The 20,225-nt window shown below is 41.9% G+C and overlaps 1 protein-coding gene across 1 annotated transcript in view; it reads right to left on the reverse strand.

Moving 5' to 3' along the window:
- Positions 1-18,738, reverse strand: part of LOC111154086 (TATA-box binding protein associated factor, RNA polymerase I subunit B) — a 68,048-nt gene extending 49,310 nt beyond the window's left edge. Inside the window, exons 1-6 of the mRNA XM_022513455.1 lie at positions 18,692-18,738; positions 17,237-17,335; positions 12,062-12,149; positions 9,683-9,780; positions 7,749-7,844; positions 2,490-2,643 (exon numbers count right to left, since the gene is read on the reverse strand). Coding sequence (XP_022369163.1) covers positions 2,490-2,643; positions 7,749-7,844; positions 9,683-9,780; positions 12,062-12,149; positions 17,237-17,335; positions 18,692-18,709 — 553 coding nt within the window. The 5' untranslated portion in view covers positions 18,710-18,738. The remainder of the gene's footprint in view (positions 1-2,489; positions 2,644-7,748; positions 7,845-9,682; positions 9,781-12,061; positions 12,150-17,236; positions 17,336-18,691) is intronic.
- Between the last annotated feature and the right edge of the window lie 1,487 nt (positions 18,739-20,225).

Below are 20,225 nucleotides of genomic sequence, written 5' to 3' on the forward strand. Positions count from 1 at the left end.
CCCTCCAAACAGATGACTCAAAGAGATTTCTCTTGAAAATCCTACCAGCTCAGGGGGAAAAGATTTAAAGATGATAATGCTGGAGGCTTGCTAAGAAAATAGTCCAGCTAGATCATGCACAGCACAACTGACAAAACTCACTGCGGGTATAAGGCTTCCACTCAGTTTTTAGTCTCCATTCTTAAGAAGACTAGCCATATTAGGCTCATAAACATTTGAAGAAACCCTCTAATACAAAAAGCAGAGAACAAAAGATTCAAGTCAAGGGGAAATATTATCAATATCATATTAATATCCTCAGTAAAATAAGAAAAGATGTACCACAAAAACAAGGGAGTAAACCAGGAAAAGATGAAACACAGTCAAGGAAATAAGGAATTTAACAAAAGAGTGGTAAGAGAATCTTCAGGATGTTGGTAAAGAGATCCCAAAGATAGCTGGGTCATAGGTCTAGTGATATATCATTATAGATTAGAGTAGGTCAGAAGTTCCACAAAGACTTCTTCCAGAATATGAAACTGGTAGAATATCTCAGAATTTGGGACATTTTCAGAACTGGGAGGAAATATGGAGACACACGAGTAATAAATTATAGATTGGTAATAAAATAAATAGAAAACTAAACAAGTAACAAGATAATTATCGACTCTGGGAAAACAAAAATATATACAGAAAATGTAATCATAAGGGCGCCTGGGTGGCTCAGTGGGTTAAGCCTCTGCCTTCAGCTCAGGTCATGGTCTCAGGGTCCTGGATTCAAGCCCCGCATCAGGCTCCCTGATCAGGCTCTCTGCTCAGCAGGGAGCCTGCTTCCCCCTCTTCTCTCTGCCTTTTTGCTGCCTACTTGTGATCTCTCTCTGTCAAAAAAAAAAAAAATCTTAAGAAAAAAGAAAAGAAAAAAATGCACAATTGTGTGCTGGTGACTACATGGGGAGAGGGGCAGGCAGCGAGGATCGTGTGAAAGAGCGAAGACTTCATCTTTCATCATGGGAATTTAATAGCTAATGTCCAAAAGCAGAAATCAAGATGTAGTACCATAAGCATGTGCTACAGAGCTATGGAAGCTGCAGAAGAGCTGAAAATGAATGCCTCTTAGGAATGGCACATTTAGGTGAACAAGGGACTATAATCTTTTCGTAACAAGCTTTATAAACATTTTTTAATTACATGCATGGAGGATTTTGATTAAAAAATGTTAGGAATGAAGAAATAGCACACATTTTTATAAAAACAAATAATAAAACTCCTTTTTTCTCTCTATATATGTGAATAAAAAACTTTCTGGAATGATCTACCACAGCAACGTGGTTATTTTTGGATGACACAATAACCGGTGATTTTTCCTTTGACTATTTTGTATTTTAGATTTTTGAAGTAAGGGTTACATTCGTAGTTACTCTAAATGTACAAAATAAAATAAAGCTCTAAGGATCCTCATTTACTAAAAAACAAACACACAAACGAAAACTTAACACAGGTAAACAATCATGACGCTCTAAAAGGCTCGGATGATTTGAGAGTCCTAGTTGTCGGGGACAGCGTGAGCTGGGGCCAGCCTGAGAGCACGGAGCCAGAAACTGAAGATTCACTGCTGCCCAATCATTCTGTGATCCTACGTCCTTTACTTCTTTGGACACAGAAAGTAACTTATCTGATATCTGTGTCACTGTGCAGTCCAGCAAGTAATGCGGATATACTGATAAAAGGAATTTTTACTCTTTGGAGGGCAAGGGGCCTGCAAAGCAGCAATCATACAAAAAATGTTTTGCTGAAAATGTTACATAACCACACAACCCAGATTTCCACAATCCCTAACACCAGACAGTTTGGAAGCTATTTCCCAAAGAACCCCGTCAGCATGCATCAAGATTCTAGTAATCTATAGTAAGAGCCTGGTCTGTTCTCTGAGGTCTGTTTTCCATCATGTTTAAAAAAAAAAAAAATGTAGTGTGGAAACAATGAAAATCATGAATAAATGCCTTGAGAAGGTCTATATCTGTTACCTTAAATATACTCCTTATCTATTTTAGATTATGGAGTTAAATCAGAAAGTAAAATTCACACACATACACACAATATGGTAAGTTTTGCTTTAGTCTATGCTTAAAAATTGGACATACCGTCTTTGACGCTTACCTATCTCACCATATGACTAAGATCTGTCATCTTTCTATTGCAACTTTTCTTTGAAAATTCTGAGCTCACACATATACGATCTTTGTTGTGCGAGCTTTCTTCTCTCTGGATCCACGTATTATTTAAGTTCCTTTAAAAATTACACAAAAATACTCACATGGAAACAATGTACGTTTTTAAAAATTGCACTAAGATTTCATTTAATTTACCTATCTTTCAGCCAAATGATTTAGCAAATTATTCTTTTTGCCAGGCCAAGTTTCTTTCCCTAGAATATGAAAAGATTGGACTAAACTATTTTTAAGGGGCATTACCAGCTTTAAAATTCTAGATAGTCTGATTCTCATTTTTACCTGATTGCGATGCTTTGCTGATGGGGAAAGGCTTCTGAGTGTGACCGTCGAGCTGAGAGTCTGGTCCACTTTCAACAACAGAAGGGCAGCTAAAGTCACTCAGCGGGTCAGGCTCACTATCCCAGTCTGAATGACTTGGGTTATCTTCTAATACCTATTTGCAAAATAACACACATAAAATTATTCCATTGGAATTTAAAATGCAATTCATTTCCACGAGCTACCAAGTCCTGCCCAACTGAAACACCATAAAATAAACTACTCTAGAGAACATTTGCCATGTTCCTAAGACTAAAAGAGTTTTACCTCTATACTGTGCTCCTGGCTTTCCAGGCTGCTCCTGGAAAATGTCTGCAGACAAGGGTGAGCAAGGTAACAGGCTTCCAGCAGACACATCAGGCTTCCTTCTCCCTCTAACTAGCCCTAACTCCCTCTTGTAGCCCTAGTAGCTACACCAATAAAAACATCTATAATGACTCCGGCACACTGCTGGCTTCTCTTCACTGAGCCTACCTGGGAATTTTCACTTTGTATCTTTGCTACTTCCATTTCTCCTGCCTGGACTATCCTTTCTTCTCTTTCTCTCCAATCCATTATTTACTGTATCATGCAGTCTTTCCAACCAACTCTTCTTCAATGACTTCTCAATTCTCTGAACTCCTGTGGTACTTTACTATTTATAACATTTAATTGACAAACACACTGATACCATTGTTTAATTTTTCACACGTGTATTGTTGAAATGGTGGTCAGAGTGTTCCTAAGAAAGGTCGGCTGGCTGGCTACCTAAAGGCCTCATTAGCTGACATAACCTTGGGGAAACTGGTCACAGTTAAAAAGCCACATCATCAGCCATACAGACCGGGAAACTCAATCTTATCAAGAGGAGGTAAAATTCATGTTAAGGAAACTCACAAGAGAATAAATTTAAAAAAAAAAAATCAGGGATGAAATACTTGTGTCATCTTTGAGAAATCTGAAGCAACTGTAGAAGAAAATGTCCACAAGCTTAGGCAAGCAACCAACTGCCAGGAACCTGACCACATAATCTACTCTCTGTCCGATTCTTCTGGTGGACTATCCAAGCTGCCATCTAAAAAGCCAGTTTCAGGGCGCCTGGGTGGCTCGGTTGGTTAAGCGTCTGCCTTCGGCTCAGGTCATAATCCCAGGATCCTGGGATCAAGCCCCACATGGGGCTCCCTGCTCAGTTGAGAGCCCGCGTCTCCCTCTCCCACTGCCCCTCCCCACCACTCATGTACACTAATAAATAAATAAAATCTTAAAAAAAAAAAAAAAGCCAGTTTCCCCCTCTGGGCACCCAATCCCACCCTCTCTACTCAAAGCTTATCCCTCATTTCTATTTTCCCTTTCCCCATTGAGAATTTCTTCTCTCTTGTATTATTTCTATCAGTACACAAATACGCTATTATTTATCCCACTTAAAAGAAAAAAAAACTTTCCTTGACTCCAGCTACAATATAATTTCTCTGTACTTCTTTGCAGCAAACTGCCTTGGAAGAGTTATCCAGACTCGCTGTCCCCACTTTCTCTCTTCTCGGTCTATCTTAAGCCTCATTCTAATCACACTTGCGACTCCACTGCTCTGCTCATCCATTTTTAGCCCTTCTCCTTCCCGACCAGGCGGCAGCATTTCAAGGTTAATTACTTCTCTCTTCTTGAAACACTTTGTTCCTTGGATTCCAGAACGCCCTCTCACTCTCCAGGCTTCCTCCTAACTTACCAGTTGCTCCTCAGACTTTTGCTTTTATCCCAGACATCTTCATCCCAGAGGAACCCAGAGCTCAGAACTTGGTCCCCTTCTCTATCTTCATTCCTCAGTGACGTCATCTGATCTTTTGACTTTAAACACCACCTACTATGTTGTTTTCGACTCTAAAATGCACTGCCCCTCCCCCATATATTAGTGTCCTTGACATCAGGGTGTATCTTATAACCAATGGCATGTCACAGTTTGATGTGCACCGTTATTTTCATTCTTGGGGATATTTAAAATAATGGAGCATCTTCCAAACAATGGCATTTGAGATGTGAGAAATTATAACATACATTAACAACATCCAAATTTTTATCTCTAACACAGTCCTCTCTCCTGAATTGAAGACCTGGAAATCTAAGTACTTGGAATGTCCTCTCAGATGTCCAGCAGCTGTCTCAATTTTAACTTGTCAAAAATCAAACTATAGCTCTTCCCTTCCCACTTGGGTTGTATGAGGCCCCAAACTTAAGTTATCCTTGATGACTCCTCTCTTTCTCTCACACCCTATATCCAACCAATCAGGAAATTCTGATGACCCGACCCAAAGTTTATCTGGAATCCTAGCCCTTATCACTTCCACTGCTACCATCTTATCCCAGCCACCACCATGTCTTATCTGGAAGAGGGCTTCTCAAACTTTAGTGTGCACAGGAACCACCTAGGAACTGTGTTAAAATGCAGATTCTAAATCAGTAGGTTTGGGGGAGGCCTGAAATTCTGCATTTCTTCCCCAAGATATCCCCATGGCTCGCTCTCACCTAAGATTCCCTGATCACACCACAAATAACACCCTTTCCTGCCACCCCATTTTCCATCTCCCTTATCCTACCCTGATTTTTAATAATCGCTTGTTCATTTTTTCTGGGAGTGTTAAGTAATTTATCTCACCCAAGATCACACAAGTCACAGCACTGGAGCCAGGATTCAGATGCAGGCCTCTTACTATTCTTGGTTCAGTCACATTCGAAGCATGAAGGAATTACTGAATATTTGAGAAGACTAAGTTTCTTTTTTTTTAAGTCGTTTTTTAACTTAAATTCAATTAATTAACATATAGTGTATTGGTAGTTACAGAGGTAGAGTTCAGTGATTCATCAGTCTTATATAATACCCAGTGCTCATTATATCACGTGTCCTCCTTAATGTCCATCACCCAGTTACCCCATCCACCTGCCCGCCCCTTCCTCTTCAGCAACCCTCACTTTGTTTCCTATGATTAAGAATCTCTAATGGCTTGTCTCCCTCTCTGATTTCATCTTGTTTTATTTTTCCCTCCCTTCCCCTACGATCCTGTTTTGTTTCTTAAATTCCATGTATGAGATCATACAATAACTGTCTTTCTCTGATTGGCTTATTTCACTGAGCATAATACCCTTTACTTCCACTCACTTCGTTAAAAATGGCAAGATTTCATTTTTTGATGGCTGCATAATATTCTGTTGTATATATAAATCACATCTTCTTTATCCATTCATCTGTTGATGGACATCTGGGCTCTTTCCATCGTTTGGCTATTGTGGACACTCTGAGGCTACAAACATTAGGGTGCAGGTGTCCCTTCGGATCGCTACATTCTTATCTTTGCAGTAAATCCTTAGTAGTGCGATTGCTGGGTGGTAGGGTAGCTCTATTTTCAACTTTTTGAGGGACGTCCATACTGTTGTCCAGAGTGGCTGCACCAGCTTGCCTTCTCACCAACAGTGTAAGAGGGCTCCCCTTTCTCTGCTTCCTCACCAACATCTGTCATTTCTTGACTTAGTGATTTTAGCCATTCTGGCTGGCATGAGGTGGTATCTCACTGTGGTTTTCATTTGTATTTCCCTGATGGCGTGATGTTGAGCATTTTTTTCATGAGTTTGTTGGTCAACTGTATGCCTTCTTTGCAGAAAGGTCTGTTCATGTCTTCTGTCCACTTCTCAATTGGATTATTTTCTTTGGGTGTTAAGTTTGGTAAGTTCTTTACAGATTTTGGATACTAGCCCTTTATCTGATAAGACAATTGCAAAACTCTTCTCCCATTCTGTCAGCTATCTTTTGGTTTTGTTGACTGTGCAAAAGCTTTTTATCTTGCTGAAGTTCTAATAGTTCATTTTTGCCTTTCTTTCCCTTGCCTTTGGAGACGTGTCTATCTAGAAGTTGCTGCAGCAGAGGTCGAAGAGGTTGCTGCCTGTGTTCTCCTCTAGGATTTTAATGGATTTTTATTTTAATTCCAATGGAGAACACTAATAAAATAGATGACCCATACTTCATAAAAAAAGAAATAAAAATTTTTAAAAAAGATTTATTTATCTGACAGAGAGAGAGAGAGCACGTGCACACGTGCGCACGCACACACATACACAAGTGGGGGGAATGGCAGACAGAGAAGCAGACTCCCCACTGAGCGGGGAGACTGACCTGGGCCTCGGTCCCAGGATGCTGGGCTCATGACCTGAGCAGAAGGCAGATGCTTAACCGACTGAGCTGCCCAGGTGCCCCAAGATCAGATTCTTAACAGCCTGGATGGCTCTTTCTTTTCTTTTCTTTTCTCTTTCGAAGTGTCAACCTAAGACCCACATGGCATCTTTTGTTTTCCTGAGCAGCACCCGCCTCCTGCATCAAGAGAGGATGGTATTTCATAACTTCATCACTATAAAATTGTCTGTTCAAGTTATTCCTCTGGAGTTTATTTAAATGCACGGTACCAGGTACAAAAAGGAAGTTTCCTACACGAATTGCTTAGGTCAGTGCCCCTTCCATCATTCTCTCTCACGTGGCTCCGCTGCTCTAAACTTCTCCTTCTCGGGACCTATTCCTTTCACTCAGACCCGGACTTCTCAGGCCTGGATCACTCAGCTCTGCATGTGGAACCCAGGTGACTCCAACCAAACAAGGATCCACTGGGCCACATCTCCAAGCTCTTAAGAAATGTATGTCAAATAGATTCAGAATCTCTTCTCAGCCCTGGAGAGTAAGTACCACACATCAAACATAGCAGTTTATCAATCATGCCTTTCTCAGAGGCAGAATCTTCCCGTACCCTCAATGAAATGTCCCACAGCACATCCATAACGCAGTTAAAAGAAAACTAATAACGTAAATGCTCTGGGAGCGGTGGGAGCGGGTGGTGAGGCATCCAGACTTATTTTTCTTCACATAAAGCCTGCTGAGCAGAGATAACTGAGCTGTGTCATGAAATACCAGGTAAGTGAGTATTCCAAGCAAAAGGAAAAACGTGCAAAAAAAATTTTTTAATACTACAGTTCATGGAAAGTCCTTAAGCTTCTATTTAGAAGTTAACTATAAATGTGTTTCAACTAGTCAAATAAGAAGTCAAAATTAATTCCAGTGATTAGCTCAGTGACCCTTTCCTTCTGGACTACAAGAGAAACCTCTTCCCTGACAATTCTCTGACATCATGAATCCAGATGAGACTAGACCGGTCTTCATCTCTGCGTCACACCAGAAACGGCTTTTCATCCCGCTTCTCACTCCTGACTTACCGTAGCTTTCCTTCCCCTGGTATAAACCGGGTTCTTACAATAGGCCTGCTTGCTCTTCTGCAGGTAGCGCTTCCAAAAGTTACGCAAAACTTCATCCTAAGGTAGAAGGGAAATGAGTAGTGATTATGGCAAGCACACTGGTCCATCCAGACCACTTACACTTTATACACTGCCCTCCATCTAAATGTCTTCTTACCTTCCTACTTACATTTCTTAAAAAGAATTATCATCACAAAATCAGGTACATGGGAAACACTGAATAAATTCTTCATAATCTTAGATTTTTAAAGAAGAGCCAAACAGATCACCTAGTTGAATCCCTTCCTTTTGTAAGTTTAGCATATTAAGAATGAGAGAAAGAAGGCAACTCCTATATGACCACACTTCTAATTAGAGGCAAAGCTGCTATGGGGTCCAAGTGGAAGTAAAATAAGATAACAAAACAACTTTTCTATTTATTCATCACCTACTAGGTATGAGGTATCCATTATTTCGAACACAACACTGCAAGAGAGCTACCATCTCCATTCTACCACTGAAGAACTGAGTAAATTGGCCAAAATGACCCACCCAATAAATAGAAAACCCTGTGTTCTTAGCATAATGCCATTCCTGTGCCATTTAAATGGCCAGGTCTAAACAGTTATGATCATTGGCTAATTTTAGACAGAACTGTTTCTGGGATTAACACTGATAAAGTGGGTAGAAAACCATATAGGAGTAAACCCTACTCTAGTTGGTTGGTATAACTATATGAAACTATAAATTACAAAGCATTTATAACATAGGATAACTTGAAAGAAACCCCCAGATTTCACAAACCCCCAGATCACCACTGTGGGTGCCAACTGGTCTCTCACATTTTTGAATTTTTAACCAACTGAGACACCCAGGTGCCCCACTCATGTTTTTGTATTTTTAAATCCTATAATACCTCTCAGGGTAGGCCCAGAGTCCTCCTGGGCCATGCATCATTCTAGAGGGCATTCTTGCTGGCTTGCCCCAAACACTGGTTTGAACAACAAAGGCTCCTTTACAAATCTTTCCTTGATGACTTCAATCCACATTGATCTTTCTACCTTCTCTTTTTGCCCTTAATGTCACTTATGAGCACACTGTCCTATCATTTCATGTTTACTCATTCTACACATGCGTAAAACCCTCTCTCCAACTAGGCTGGCTCTCTTCGCACCCGGTTTCCAATAATGGGTACAAAGCGAGTATACGAGAACCAACTGGCTTTCTAAACAATTCCTGAAATGGCTTCAACCAGATGAAGGAACATGAAGTTCACACAACAGCAGGGATACTGTGGTACTCTGGAGGGGCAGCAAAGTCCAAGTGTGGTCCCTGGACCAGCAGCATCAGTGTCACCTGGGAACTTGTTAGAAATGACCTACTGAATCGGAAACTCCAGAATGAGGTTCAGTAACTTGTGTTTAGGTGATTCTGGTATACATTCAAGATTGAGAACCACTGGCCTAATCTATCACTCCCCAAAGCACATTCTGGAACTCAAAATCCTGATCAATGCCATGCACGCACGTATATACCACACTAAAGGACTTTGTTCTCAAGTTGTGAATACTGGATACTACATTCCCTTGGAAATCAAACAAGCACATTAACAATAAAAGACACCAAAATGTCTGCAAAGTTATTTGTTTTACTTTATTTAACTTAATGTTTCCTAATTATCTGAAGATTAAAACCTTTTTATTTTCTTTTGGTTCTTTGCTTATTAATACCCTGTAGAACACACTCTGAGAATTATCAATCTAATGAAAGGAGTAAAGCAAAAACATCAGAAAAGATGATTCCTCCAGGAGTCCTAGTATCATTACTGATAATCCTACTTTTCTCCTTAGTTTCACTCTAAATCTTACTGTTCTTCAAACAAAACGTAAGACTGCATCCAGGCACAATGGACTTACCTTTAATTCTGGGCCTACTCCAAGGGTCTTTAAGGCTTCTGCTTGTTGATAAAGTATCTGCTGAAAACCTTCACACACATACCAATCCCAGCCTTTCTCTAGAGGACAGATAACACGGTTCAGACACTTGTACTCCTACTTATTACATGCTACTACAGAGTTACAACTGTGTTTTACACAATACAGCTCTAAGTGTTTTATATTCCTGAATAGGATTTCCATCCTTATAATCTTCTGTTTCCAATCCAGCAAATATGGACACAAATGCTAAAGCTAAACCCCATTTTTATAATTTTTCAGATTTGAAATATTTTAAATTATCTACAATTTTTTCTGAAATATTAACATAAAAGGCAGAAAAATGAATAGTCACCAAGTTAAAAAATGAAGTAAGTTTTAATAGTATGTACCGGACAATGAAATGTATTGTACTGGACAATACCCCGCAGAATCCTAAGGGAAAGAACGCTCAATACTCAGCCTCTGCTTCTCCCCTCCTCTGTTTCAACTCACAAAGTACGGGAACAATGAGTATTTGGAGAATGAATGAACAAAAGCCAAGATCTGATGGTCCAGGAGTGTAGGAAAGGGCAGTGAGAACACTCAGAGAAAGTAAACTGCTCAACGGCACTCTGCTTTTCTGGAAATAGTTCTAGGCTACAGGGAGACACCGGAAGCAAGGAGACTAACGCTTACTGAGCTCTGCCTGGGCATCAGGTACGCAGTAGGTATTTTAAATAGGTTATTTTCTTTAATCCTCAGAGTAACCCTAAGAGACTGTGAAGAAATGTGCCACCACCACAGCCAGAGCTACTTGTTTAAAGAGAACTACAAGGTAAAGAAAATATTAGAATCTGTTAAGAGCCTAATATTTTACTCCTCCCTGCTGGATAAATACTACGACTCTCTGAAAAACACAAAATCTGCACCTTTTACACTTAGCCTATGAAGTCTGTCACTAGGACTCCAAGATCCCCCTCCCCTGCACAGGGCTCCTACTTCTCTCCCCGCTCACTACCTCAGTTTCTTGGGTCATAGATGAGTAAAGGAGAAAACCTCTACTTCTGATGCATTCTGAAGTTGAGCAAAACTCTTCAAACTGTACCCGTGTGCACTCTTCTTCCAGAACCCCGCTCTTGCAACTGGTGAGGCATATTCTAAATTCAGAGTTTCTATTTTCCATAGCAAATGGTATTAACATTCTCATTTTACAGTCTTAGAAACTAAGCCGTGTCAAAGAAGTTGAATGTAAGGCACTTAACAGCTACTTTGAAGCACCTAGATTTCCTGCAGCAATTTAAGTTGAAACTCTACATTTTAGTTACTTAAGTCACATCCAAATTAATAAAGTTCTACTCTAATAAAATGTAATTAAAAAGTAACCAGCTTCTAGCCTAACAAAAATAGTCACTATTAAAGGTTAAACAGAAACAAAAGTTAGCATTTAGGTTTTCTGTCTGTTATTCATCTAAGAATAACAATGTATTTCATAGAGATATTTCACAAACACTGATAGATCTGTATTTCATGTGTGTGCATCCTCAAAGCTTCCTCACCTACAAGATTCCCCCCTATCATTAGCCTTTTTCGAACTGGAGAACCTGGCCCTACGTAGTCACAGAAATAAAAAGCATCAGTTAGACTTTACCTCAGATTATTCTCAATCATGACTAATTATATGTACTCACTGGATTAATGAAGTAGATTACCTTTCAGAGCACACCCCTGCTAAGATTATTTTAAGGAAAATAATTTTCTTATTTTAAAAGGGTGTGTTCAAAATTGAGTGTGAGAAATGGGTTTCTAAAAGTTGAACATCAGGGGCGCCTGGGTGGCTCAGTGGGTTAAGCCTCTGCCTTCGGCTCAGGCCATGATCTCAGGGTCCTGGCATCCGGCTCTTTGCTCAGCAGGGAGCCTGCTTCCCTTCCTCTCTCTCTGCCCGCCTCTCTGCCTACTTATGATCTCTCTCTGTCAAATAAATAAATAAAATCTTAAAAAAAAAAAAATGTTGAACATCACGTTAAACTTGCCTAACCTGACAATTCCATACTTGAATAATTTCAGAAAGTAAGCATTTTTCTTTAAAAGCACAGAAAAATCATATTCTGAATAGATCAAAAGAACAGAAACGTGCCAACAGATAAGAAGGAATACACTCCATTATTTTTTGCATAATAGTTGCTCCACTTGAAAAGCAACTCGCAACGGTAAGCAGGATGAAAACAGGATATGCTTAAAGACACTCACTTGCAGTTTTGCCATCAACAATCACCCACTTTCATTCCGCTCTGGATGACCGATTTACAGATCTGGCAACTTCTCGAGAATCTATTTAAAATCCCATTGCACATCCCTAAGCACAATGAAGAAAGGGCTTACCGAGTTTTCTTTTTCTTTTAAGTCCCCGGTTGATGGCTTGTATTTTAGTATTAGGAATAGCCCCAGTGTTTATGACTTCCTTAGATCTCTGCAGGAGACAGACAGACCATTAAAAAGGTACTTTTACATCTGCCTAAATATATTTCCAAGCATGCTCTGGGAAGTATGATGAACCAAACTGAGAGTGCCAGGATTAAGAACAGTAACATTTTGGGAAAACTATATCAACTGTAACATTTTGGTTAATCTTTACATTGCTTTTTCATTCAAAATTTTTCACTAATCAAAACAGTACCTGGAACGCTGTAAACACTAAAGAAAAGTCTGGCAAATGAATAAAGTTTTATTTTAAGTCACTTTCTAATTTTTTCAAACAAAACCTAATGTTAAAATCAAATTTGTTCCCTCTTTCCTCCATCCAAACACACTCCAGAATTAAGAGAACTGTATTTATTATAACCAGCAATGACTATGCTACATACAGATTTGTTTCATCCTGCTTTTCTATATATTTTAATAATACAGTTTTCATTTCTGAAATTATGAAAGTACTACTTTTTATCTTTAATCAAACCTACACAACTTTAGAATGACTAAATGGTGAGCATAATTCATCCCACGGTCTTCAACTCCAAGTGCTCTCAAAGGCTGGTACCTCGTACTCTGCCTCTCTCACAACCAGAATAAAGGAATTAAGTCTTATTAAGGGAGGAGAGGTGAAGATTTTTTAAAAGCAGGCAAGATTTGGGGCGCCTGGGTGGCTCAGTGGGTTAAGCCTCTGCCTTCAGCTCAGGTCATGATCCCAGGGTCCCGGGATCAAGCCCCGCATCGGGCTCTCTGCTCAGCAGGGAGCCTGCCTCCACCTCTCTCTCTGCCTGCCTCTCTGCCTACTTGTGATCTCTGTCTGTCAAATAAATAAATAAATTCTTAAAAAAAAAAAAAAGAATACTTCTTAAAAAAAAAACAACAGGTAAGATTTGTGTATTTCTCTTAGCTTAAGAGATTGGAATGAAGTTTATCTTCAGCCTTCATTAAGAGTAAAAGAAACATCTTTAACAAGAGGATTTGGGGAATGTATTTCCTCTAGTCACAGAAACCACATTCGAAGCCATTCTGATGGACTGGGCTGACCACATTGAAAACAGAAGACACAACAATACATACCAAAGCAGTTACCCTACAAAGATGGGTACAATGTATTAAGAGTAGACAGGGATAAAAAGGCTTAAAATCTGGACTAAATAAAATGTGAAATAACTAAAAGCTAGAAAAAACTAAGTATCTAAAACTGGATCTATAATTAATTAAATTACTGAATGGTTATATTGTGGGATATTTATATAGGCAATAAGATGGTACACAAATGTTTAGAATAACACAGGAAAATATTTAATTAAGATAGAAGATTCAAAAGTGCTCACCCACATCCCCTTTCCCTTCCATACAAAGAAAAAAACTAGCCTAAAAGAAGCAATTAAAATGTTGACTACTGAGATTACTGGTAATTTTATTTTTATTATTTTTTTAAAAGATTTTATTTATTTGACAGAGAGAAAACACAAGCAGGGGGAGCGGCAGAGGGAGAGGGACAAGGAGACTCCCCACTGAGCAGGGAGCTGCACATGGGACTTGATCCCAGGACCCTGGGCTCATGACCTGAACTGAAGGCAGATGCTTAACTGACTGAGCCACCCAGGTACCCCAAGATTTCTGGTGATTTTAGCTTTCACCTTCATAATTTCTAAATTTTCTTTTTTTTTTTTTTTCAAATAGTAGATAAGTTTTATTTTTATGGACAGATTTCTTCAGGTATCAATAAACATTATTAAAAGCCTAAAAACAAGTTGTTATGAACATTTTCTACAGATATTACAGACACAGACATATACATTGTTCTGGAAGCATATGCAATTATTTCATTTTATTTATTTTTTTAATTTCTAAATTTTCTACAATAAATCTAATGTTATAGTCATAAAAATCTATTGAACTCACACAATTCTAGCCTACACCTTTATGAAATATCTACAAGAACATCCGTTGTCTAAATTGGCTAGATTTAAGACCTGAAAAAGGTTTTCCTATTTAAAATACACCAATGTAACATTCTTATTCTTTTACTAATTCAGAAGGCCTTTTTCCAGATTATAGCAAGTATCCACAGCCTGAGAATTACAAACAAGCTAAGACCTGGAGGGCAATGAGGGTACAGAAAAAACAGAGAAAGCCGCACCATGACCTCTACTCTACATAGCTAGAACTACATCTCATTGGCCATCCTCCACCCACTAGATATCAACATGGCCAACACACAGCACCCCACTCCAGGCAGCACAGATCACATCACATGCTATGCAAAGATCATGCCTGGGGTACCACGAAGCCAAGAATAACCACTGGAGTTGTACAATCATAGCTCTGCCTATCATATGGAAGCCCTGAGTTAGGTTCTTGGCCTATATAGAGATTCTGCCCAGCTTTAGGAATGCTACATCCTTGGGGCACCTGGGTGGTGTAGTCAGTTAAGTGTTGGAGTCTTGGTTTCAGCTCAGGTCATGATCTCGGGGTCGTGAGACTGAGCCCCACATCACGCTCCGTGCTCAGCTCAGAGTCTGCTGGAGATTCACTCCCTATGCCCCTGTCCCTGCTCGCATTCTCTCTCTCTAACATGAATAAATAAATCTTTTTTTTTAAGATTTTATTTATTTATTTGACAGATAGGCAGAGAGGCAGACAGAGAGAGAGAGAGAGAGAGAGAGGAGGAAGCAGGCTCCCCGCTGAGCAGAGAGCCCGACGTGGGGCTCGATCCCAGGACCCTGGGATCACAACCTGAGCCAAAGGCAGAGGCTTAACCCACGGAGCCACCCAGGCGCCCCAAATAAATCTTAAAAAAAAAGAAAGAATGCTACATTCTTGACAAGTTACTCTAGACAGGCTGTCTTTCAAATGTGGAACTAGTTAGTGTAGTGGGATTAGGATTTTTCGAGTTAAAATGACTGCAGCAGATTTCATCAGAATCAAACAGGAACATTATCAAAGACAGAAATAAAAGAGGCAATTAGTTAATGCAGTTCAATTTCCACAAAAATAGCATGCTGACTTCATGTACTAATGGCAAATAGTCCAATTAGACACAACCATCCCTTGTTGTGTTTATGTTTGCACTGCTGCTACAGAAACGATCCTGGGAAACACTGCTAGTGCCTCCCTTGCATCAAAGCAAAGAGGGCCAAACTGCACATGTTTAAAGTGCACATGTTGGGGCGTCTGGGTGGCTCAGTCGGTTGAGGGTCTGATTCTTGATTTCAGCTCAGGTCATGATCTCAGGTCCATGGGATGGAGCCACAAGTCAGGCTCCACGCTCAGCGAGGAGTCCGCTTGAGATTTTCTCCCTCTGCCCCACCCCCCACTCATGCTTACACACCTTCTCTCCCTAAAATAAATAAATAAATCTTAAAATAATAAATAAAGTATAGGGGCACCTGGGTGGCTCAGTCAGTTAAGCATCTGTCTTTGGCTTAGGTCATGGTTCCAGGGTCCTGGGATCCAGCATCAGGATCCCTGCTCGGCAGGGAGTCTGCCTCTGCCTCTCCCTCTGCACCCCCACCACGCACTCTTTCTCTCTTGCATGTGTGCGTGCTCTCTCTCAAGCAAATAAAATCTTAAAAAAAAAAAAAAAAAAATAGGGGCGCCCGGGTGGCTCAATGGGTTAAGCCCCTGCCTTCGGCTCAGGTCATGATCTCAGGGTCCTGGGATCCAGCCCTGCTTTGGGCTCTCTGCTCAGTGGGGAGCCTGCTTCCCCCCTCTCTCTGCCTGCCTCTCTGCCTACTTGTGGTCTCTCTCTCTGTCAAATAAATAAATAAAACCTTTAAAAAAAATAAAATAAAAAAAATAAAAAATAAAGTGTACAAGATCATGTGTATACATATGCATGTGTGTGTATCTACACATACCTACATCCTTATGAAACCATCACATCAAGATAATGAAATATCCACCACCCACAAAATTTCATTGAGCTAGCATTTTTTTAATATTCTGTGTGACTTAAGTGGGAAGCAGGCATAAGGACTGCAGCTGTATACTGAAGAACAATGATTGTTTCAAGAAAAGCTCTGTGTGATCAACAACGTAAATTAGCCACTTTTCCTCAAGGAAAATTTTCTTTAGTTGTTTTATATATTTTACTCAAGTTTTTGGTGGTTTAAGGTAGGAAGGTAAAACTGGTTCCTGTTACTCCACCTTGACCAAAAGCATAAGTCTACAGAGTTACTTTCCTCTGTCCCAAATTTGCCTTTCTTAAGTCTATATGGTTAGTGTAACGCTTGTTCCTTCTGGGTTCTACAGACCTGGAGCCAATCTTTTTCCAGAGAGGAGTCCTGGCATGTTCAGCCTGTCCAGTAGCAGACTGTCCACACCCCTCGATTATTTTGGTTATACTGCCCGGAACGTGTGGTAACTGGAACAGGACCTAGCACTCTCAGTGCGAAGGGGGCCTATCTACCAAGGTTACACGCAAGACAGTACGACAATCTCTAGTGCAAGAGGCAGGTGTGATGGAGTAAAATGACCACTGTAGTCGGAAGACTCAGGTTCACGTCCTGGCTCAACACTTTATACTTGTGTGACTTTGGCAAGCTCACTCATCATGAGCCCTACTTTCCCCATCGATGGACAGGCGCAATAGTATATCTCACAGGTGGCTGTGAGGAGAAAATGAAATAATGGATAAGAAAACACTTTGTAATCTCTAAGGTACTATACAAAGATAAAATGACAAGGAAGCTTATTTCCAATACTCCCAAAAGTCCTCAGTCTTTCTAACATTCCATGATCCAAACCTTTAAGCTACCAATATATTAAAAACTCTTCCATGAGTCTTAACTAATAAAAAAACTGTCTCACCTTCTAAGTATAACTTTAATTATTTTCCCTCTTACTACACAGTCTGAATCATGAAATTATTTACAAATGAGGCCCAACATCATTTCAAAAACCCATCCTAAATCTAATTTACTCATTACTTAGCTCACGTGTAAGCACCTGGAAGACTACTTTTATTCTTGGAATTTGGGCACTGACAAAAACATATTACCTGGGAACTATGCCACATATCAGGCTTAAACCATAATTTTAAAAACCTTAGCAGATTCATAAATGACATATGTTACTTACTTCTGTAACGTTGTGGCAAGAAGTACAATAATATTTGCCTTCATCAGTAAGACCCCAAGAGACAGCAGCACACTGAGTGCACCTTTCTTTGAACTCTTTCTATAGGAGAAGACAGGAAAGGTGTTACCATTAAACCATATCCAATACATTGCACCTAAACCCTACAGTTCTACCTAAAGGGTTCCCTGCAATTTTACCCTACAGATAAAAAACAAACAAAAAACCCACAGAAAATAAAAAATGTACCAGAGAGACTAACTATAAACAAAGAGAAGAACAGTTCAGTCTTCTGAATAGTCTGAAATGGAATTAAATGATTTTAAAAGTTTCTAAAATATGCTGTGAGGAGAAAAAAAAAAAAAAGAAAAGGTGGTAGGGGTAAAATGGAAAAAAAAAAAAAAAAAAAGGATGAGTTAATAAAGCTCCTGGAGAGTGCCCTGAGGAAAAAAAGAGGATGGGATTTAAGTAAAGAGAAGACTTTAAAAATAAAAATTGCATACCATCTGGAACTTTCGCAATGACACTAGAAACACATACCACAAAAGAACCGGCTTTTTGGGGTTGTTCCAAGTTTCAATTTATTCATTCAGCAATAGAAGGAAAATCGCCTATGTATGCACTAGGCATTTAGCTGGGTGCCAGGGATTCAGTGGTGAGCAAAAGAGACACGATCCCTACTACAGCGAATGCAGGTCAGTGGTGAGACGTAACTATTAATGTCATTAACCAGCACGTACAGACGTCAGTCGTCCGTCGCTCCATAAACATTTACTGAACGTTTGTAACAAGCAAGGCCTTCTATCACCGCAATGCGTCTGAGCGCACAAAGACGGGCACTCAACGACTGGTCCCGAACTCCCCGGCCCTTGACCTCATCGCCGATCTAACTGCCGAATACGGCCAAAGAACGCAGCATTTCATGTATGTCAAAACTGAACACCGAATCTATTTCAGCGAGTCGGGAAAGTTTGCAGTGACTCCGGAATATTACCTGGAGTGAGTCAAACCCGAATTTGGAATCCCTCCCCAGACCGCGGCGAGGATCCGCAGAGACACAGGGCGGGGGTGGGGGGACTTCCTCAGAGGCCAGCCCGTTCCAGCCCGGCCCTCCCACGCCCACCCCGGGATCAAAGGGAACTTGTGGGTGGCCCGGTCCACAGGGGATGGGCCTCGTGGGTGGCCACCGCATAAAACCCACAACTCCATCCCCCTCCTGAAACACACCCACACCGACTAACGCCCAGCCCTCCCTTCACCCACAACCTCACCCAGCGCCCCAAAACGCGCGCACGCCCGGCCCGCCAGCCCCATCCCTTTCCCCGCCCCGCGGCCTTCCGCCCGCCCTCCTCCGGCCAGCGGCCACCCCCACAGCCAGTCGGCGTCCTCCAGCCTCTTCTCTCCGCCTCACTCCCCTCCCGCCCCGCCGTCGGGCCCACCGGCTCCCGGCTCGCTCACCGCTTCCTCCAGGTCCATAACCGCGTCACCGCCGCCGCCCCAGCCGGGCCCGTTATCCCGGCAGCGAGCGCAGCTTCCGGGAGCGCCGGCAGAAACCCGCCGGGCGGAAACCGAGGCCGCGGCTTCGGGTTCCGGACGCCTGGGGACGCGGGGTCGTCTCCGCTCGCTCCGGGAAGGAAGCTCCGGTACCCCTGCAGCCCCCTCCCAGACTTCATGCCTTTCCCCAGTCCAGGTAACTGGAGCCGACCTCGGGAAGAAACGCGGCGCGCCGACTGCGGAGCTGATTCGGTCCCGCTCGGCTTGTTGCGGCACCGTCTTCCCCCGCACGCTGCCGGGGAGGCGGTGGCTGCCCGCCCGCCCCAGCCTGGATGGCGGCGGCTCCCCGAGTCCGCTCCATTCCGGCTCTCACTGGCACGGGAGAGGCAAGGGGTTCTGGAGGAAGGAGCAAGGCTGCTGAGGTAGACCCGGGTGCAGTCACCGTTTCCAGCTCCCCGTGCCTCAGTTTCCTCCTCCGTAAGCATCCGCTACTGAGTACTCGTATTAGGCGAGGATTTTACTTGGAAGCTGTTGGAGGAATTACACGATCCGACTTATGTTTGAGACACCAGTGTGACCCTTGCGGGGAGAAGGCTGATGGGGGCGAGGGCAGAAGGCAAGTCAGGAGACCAGTGAAATAATCCAGACAAGATCCCATGGGAGCTTGAACCAGGTGAAAGCACTAGAAACTGAGAATTACAGAGATTCTGGAAATACAGATTGTGAAGGGAGAGCCGTAAGGATATCTCTCTTTTTTTAAGATTTTTTTTTTTTTTTTTTTTTTTTTTTATGGAGAGAGAGATCACAAGTAGGCAGAGAGGCAGGCAGAGAGAGAGGAAGGGAAGCAGGCTCCCCGCTGAGCAGATAGCCCGATGTGGGGCTCGATCCCAGGACTCCGGGATCATGACCTGAGCTGAAGGCAGAGGCTTTAACCCACTGAGCCACCCAGGCGCCCCGCCGTAAGGATATCTTGATGGACAGGTGGAGGGCGGTAGGAGAAAGACGCAAGGGTGACCTCAAGGTTTCTGCCCTGAGCATTGGGAGGGTGAGGTCTGAGTAGGGGCAGGCTGTGAGTGGGACCGTTTGGGGGTAGGGTAGAGGAGGAACCAGGAGTTTGATTTTGGACCTGCTAAGTTAGAGATGCTGCTAAGACCTCCAGGCAGGATGAAAAGACAATTTGACATTGGAGTCCAGCATTCTCAGGTGGATTCTGGACTGGAGATATACACTCGGGAGTTCTCTCTATCCAGATGGTACTTAAAGTCATGAGACTAGAGAAGAATAGAGAGGGACTGGCTCTCTATTCACTCACTCCTCATTTACTTGTCGATTCATTTATTTCCCCAAGTTAATTAAGCACCCACTGCATGCCAGGCACTGTGCGGGCAATTGGGAAATGAGAGGTAAAGAGTCCCAGTCTTCAGGAGACCCCCCAGTCCCGTGGAGAAGTCCGTCTCATTATTTTAGCATGGCACTAGACAAATGTCCTGTCCATTTA

This window comes from Enhydra lutris, unplaced genomic scaffold (genome assembly GCF_002288905.1).
Source record: "Enhydra lutris kenyoni isolate GAN:26980312 unplaced genomic scaffold, ASM228890v2 scaffoldscaffold35, whole genome shotgun sequence".
NCBI classification, from domain to species: domain Eukaryota; kingdom Metazoa; phylum Chordata; class Mammalia; order Carnivora; family Mustelidae; genus Enhydra; species Enhydra lutris.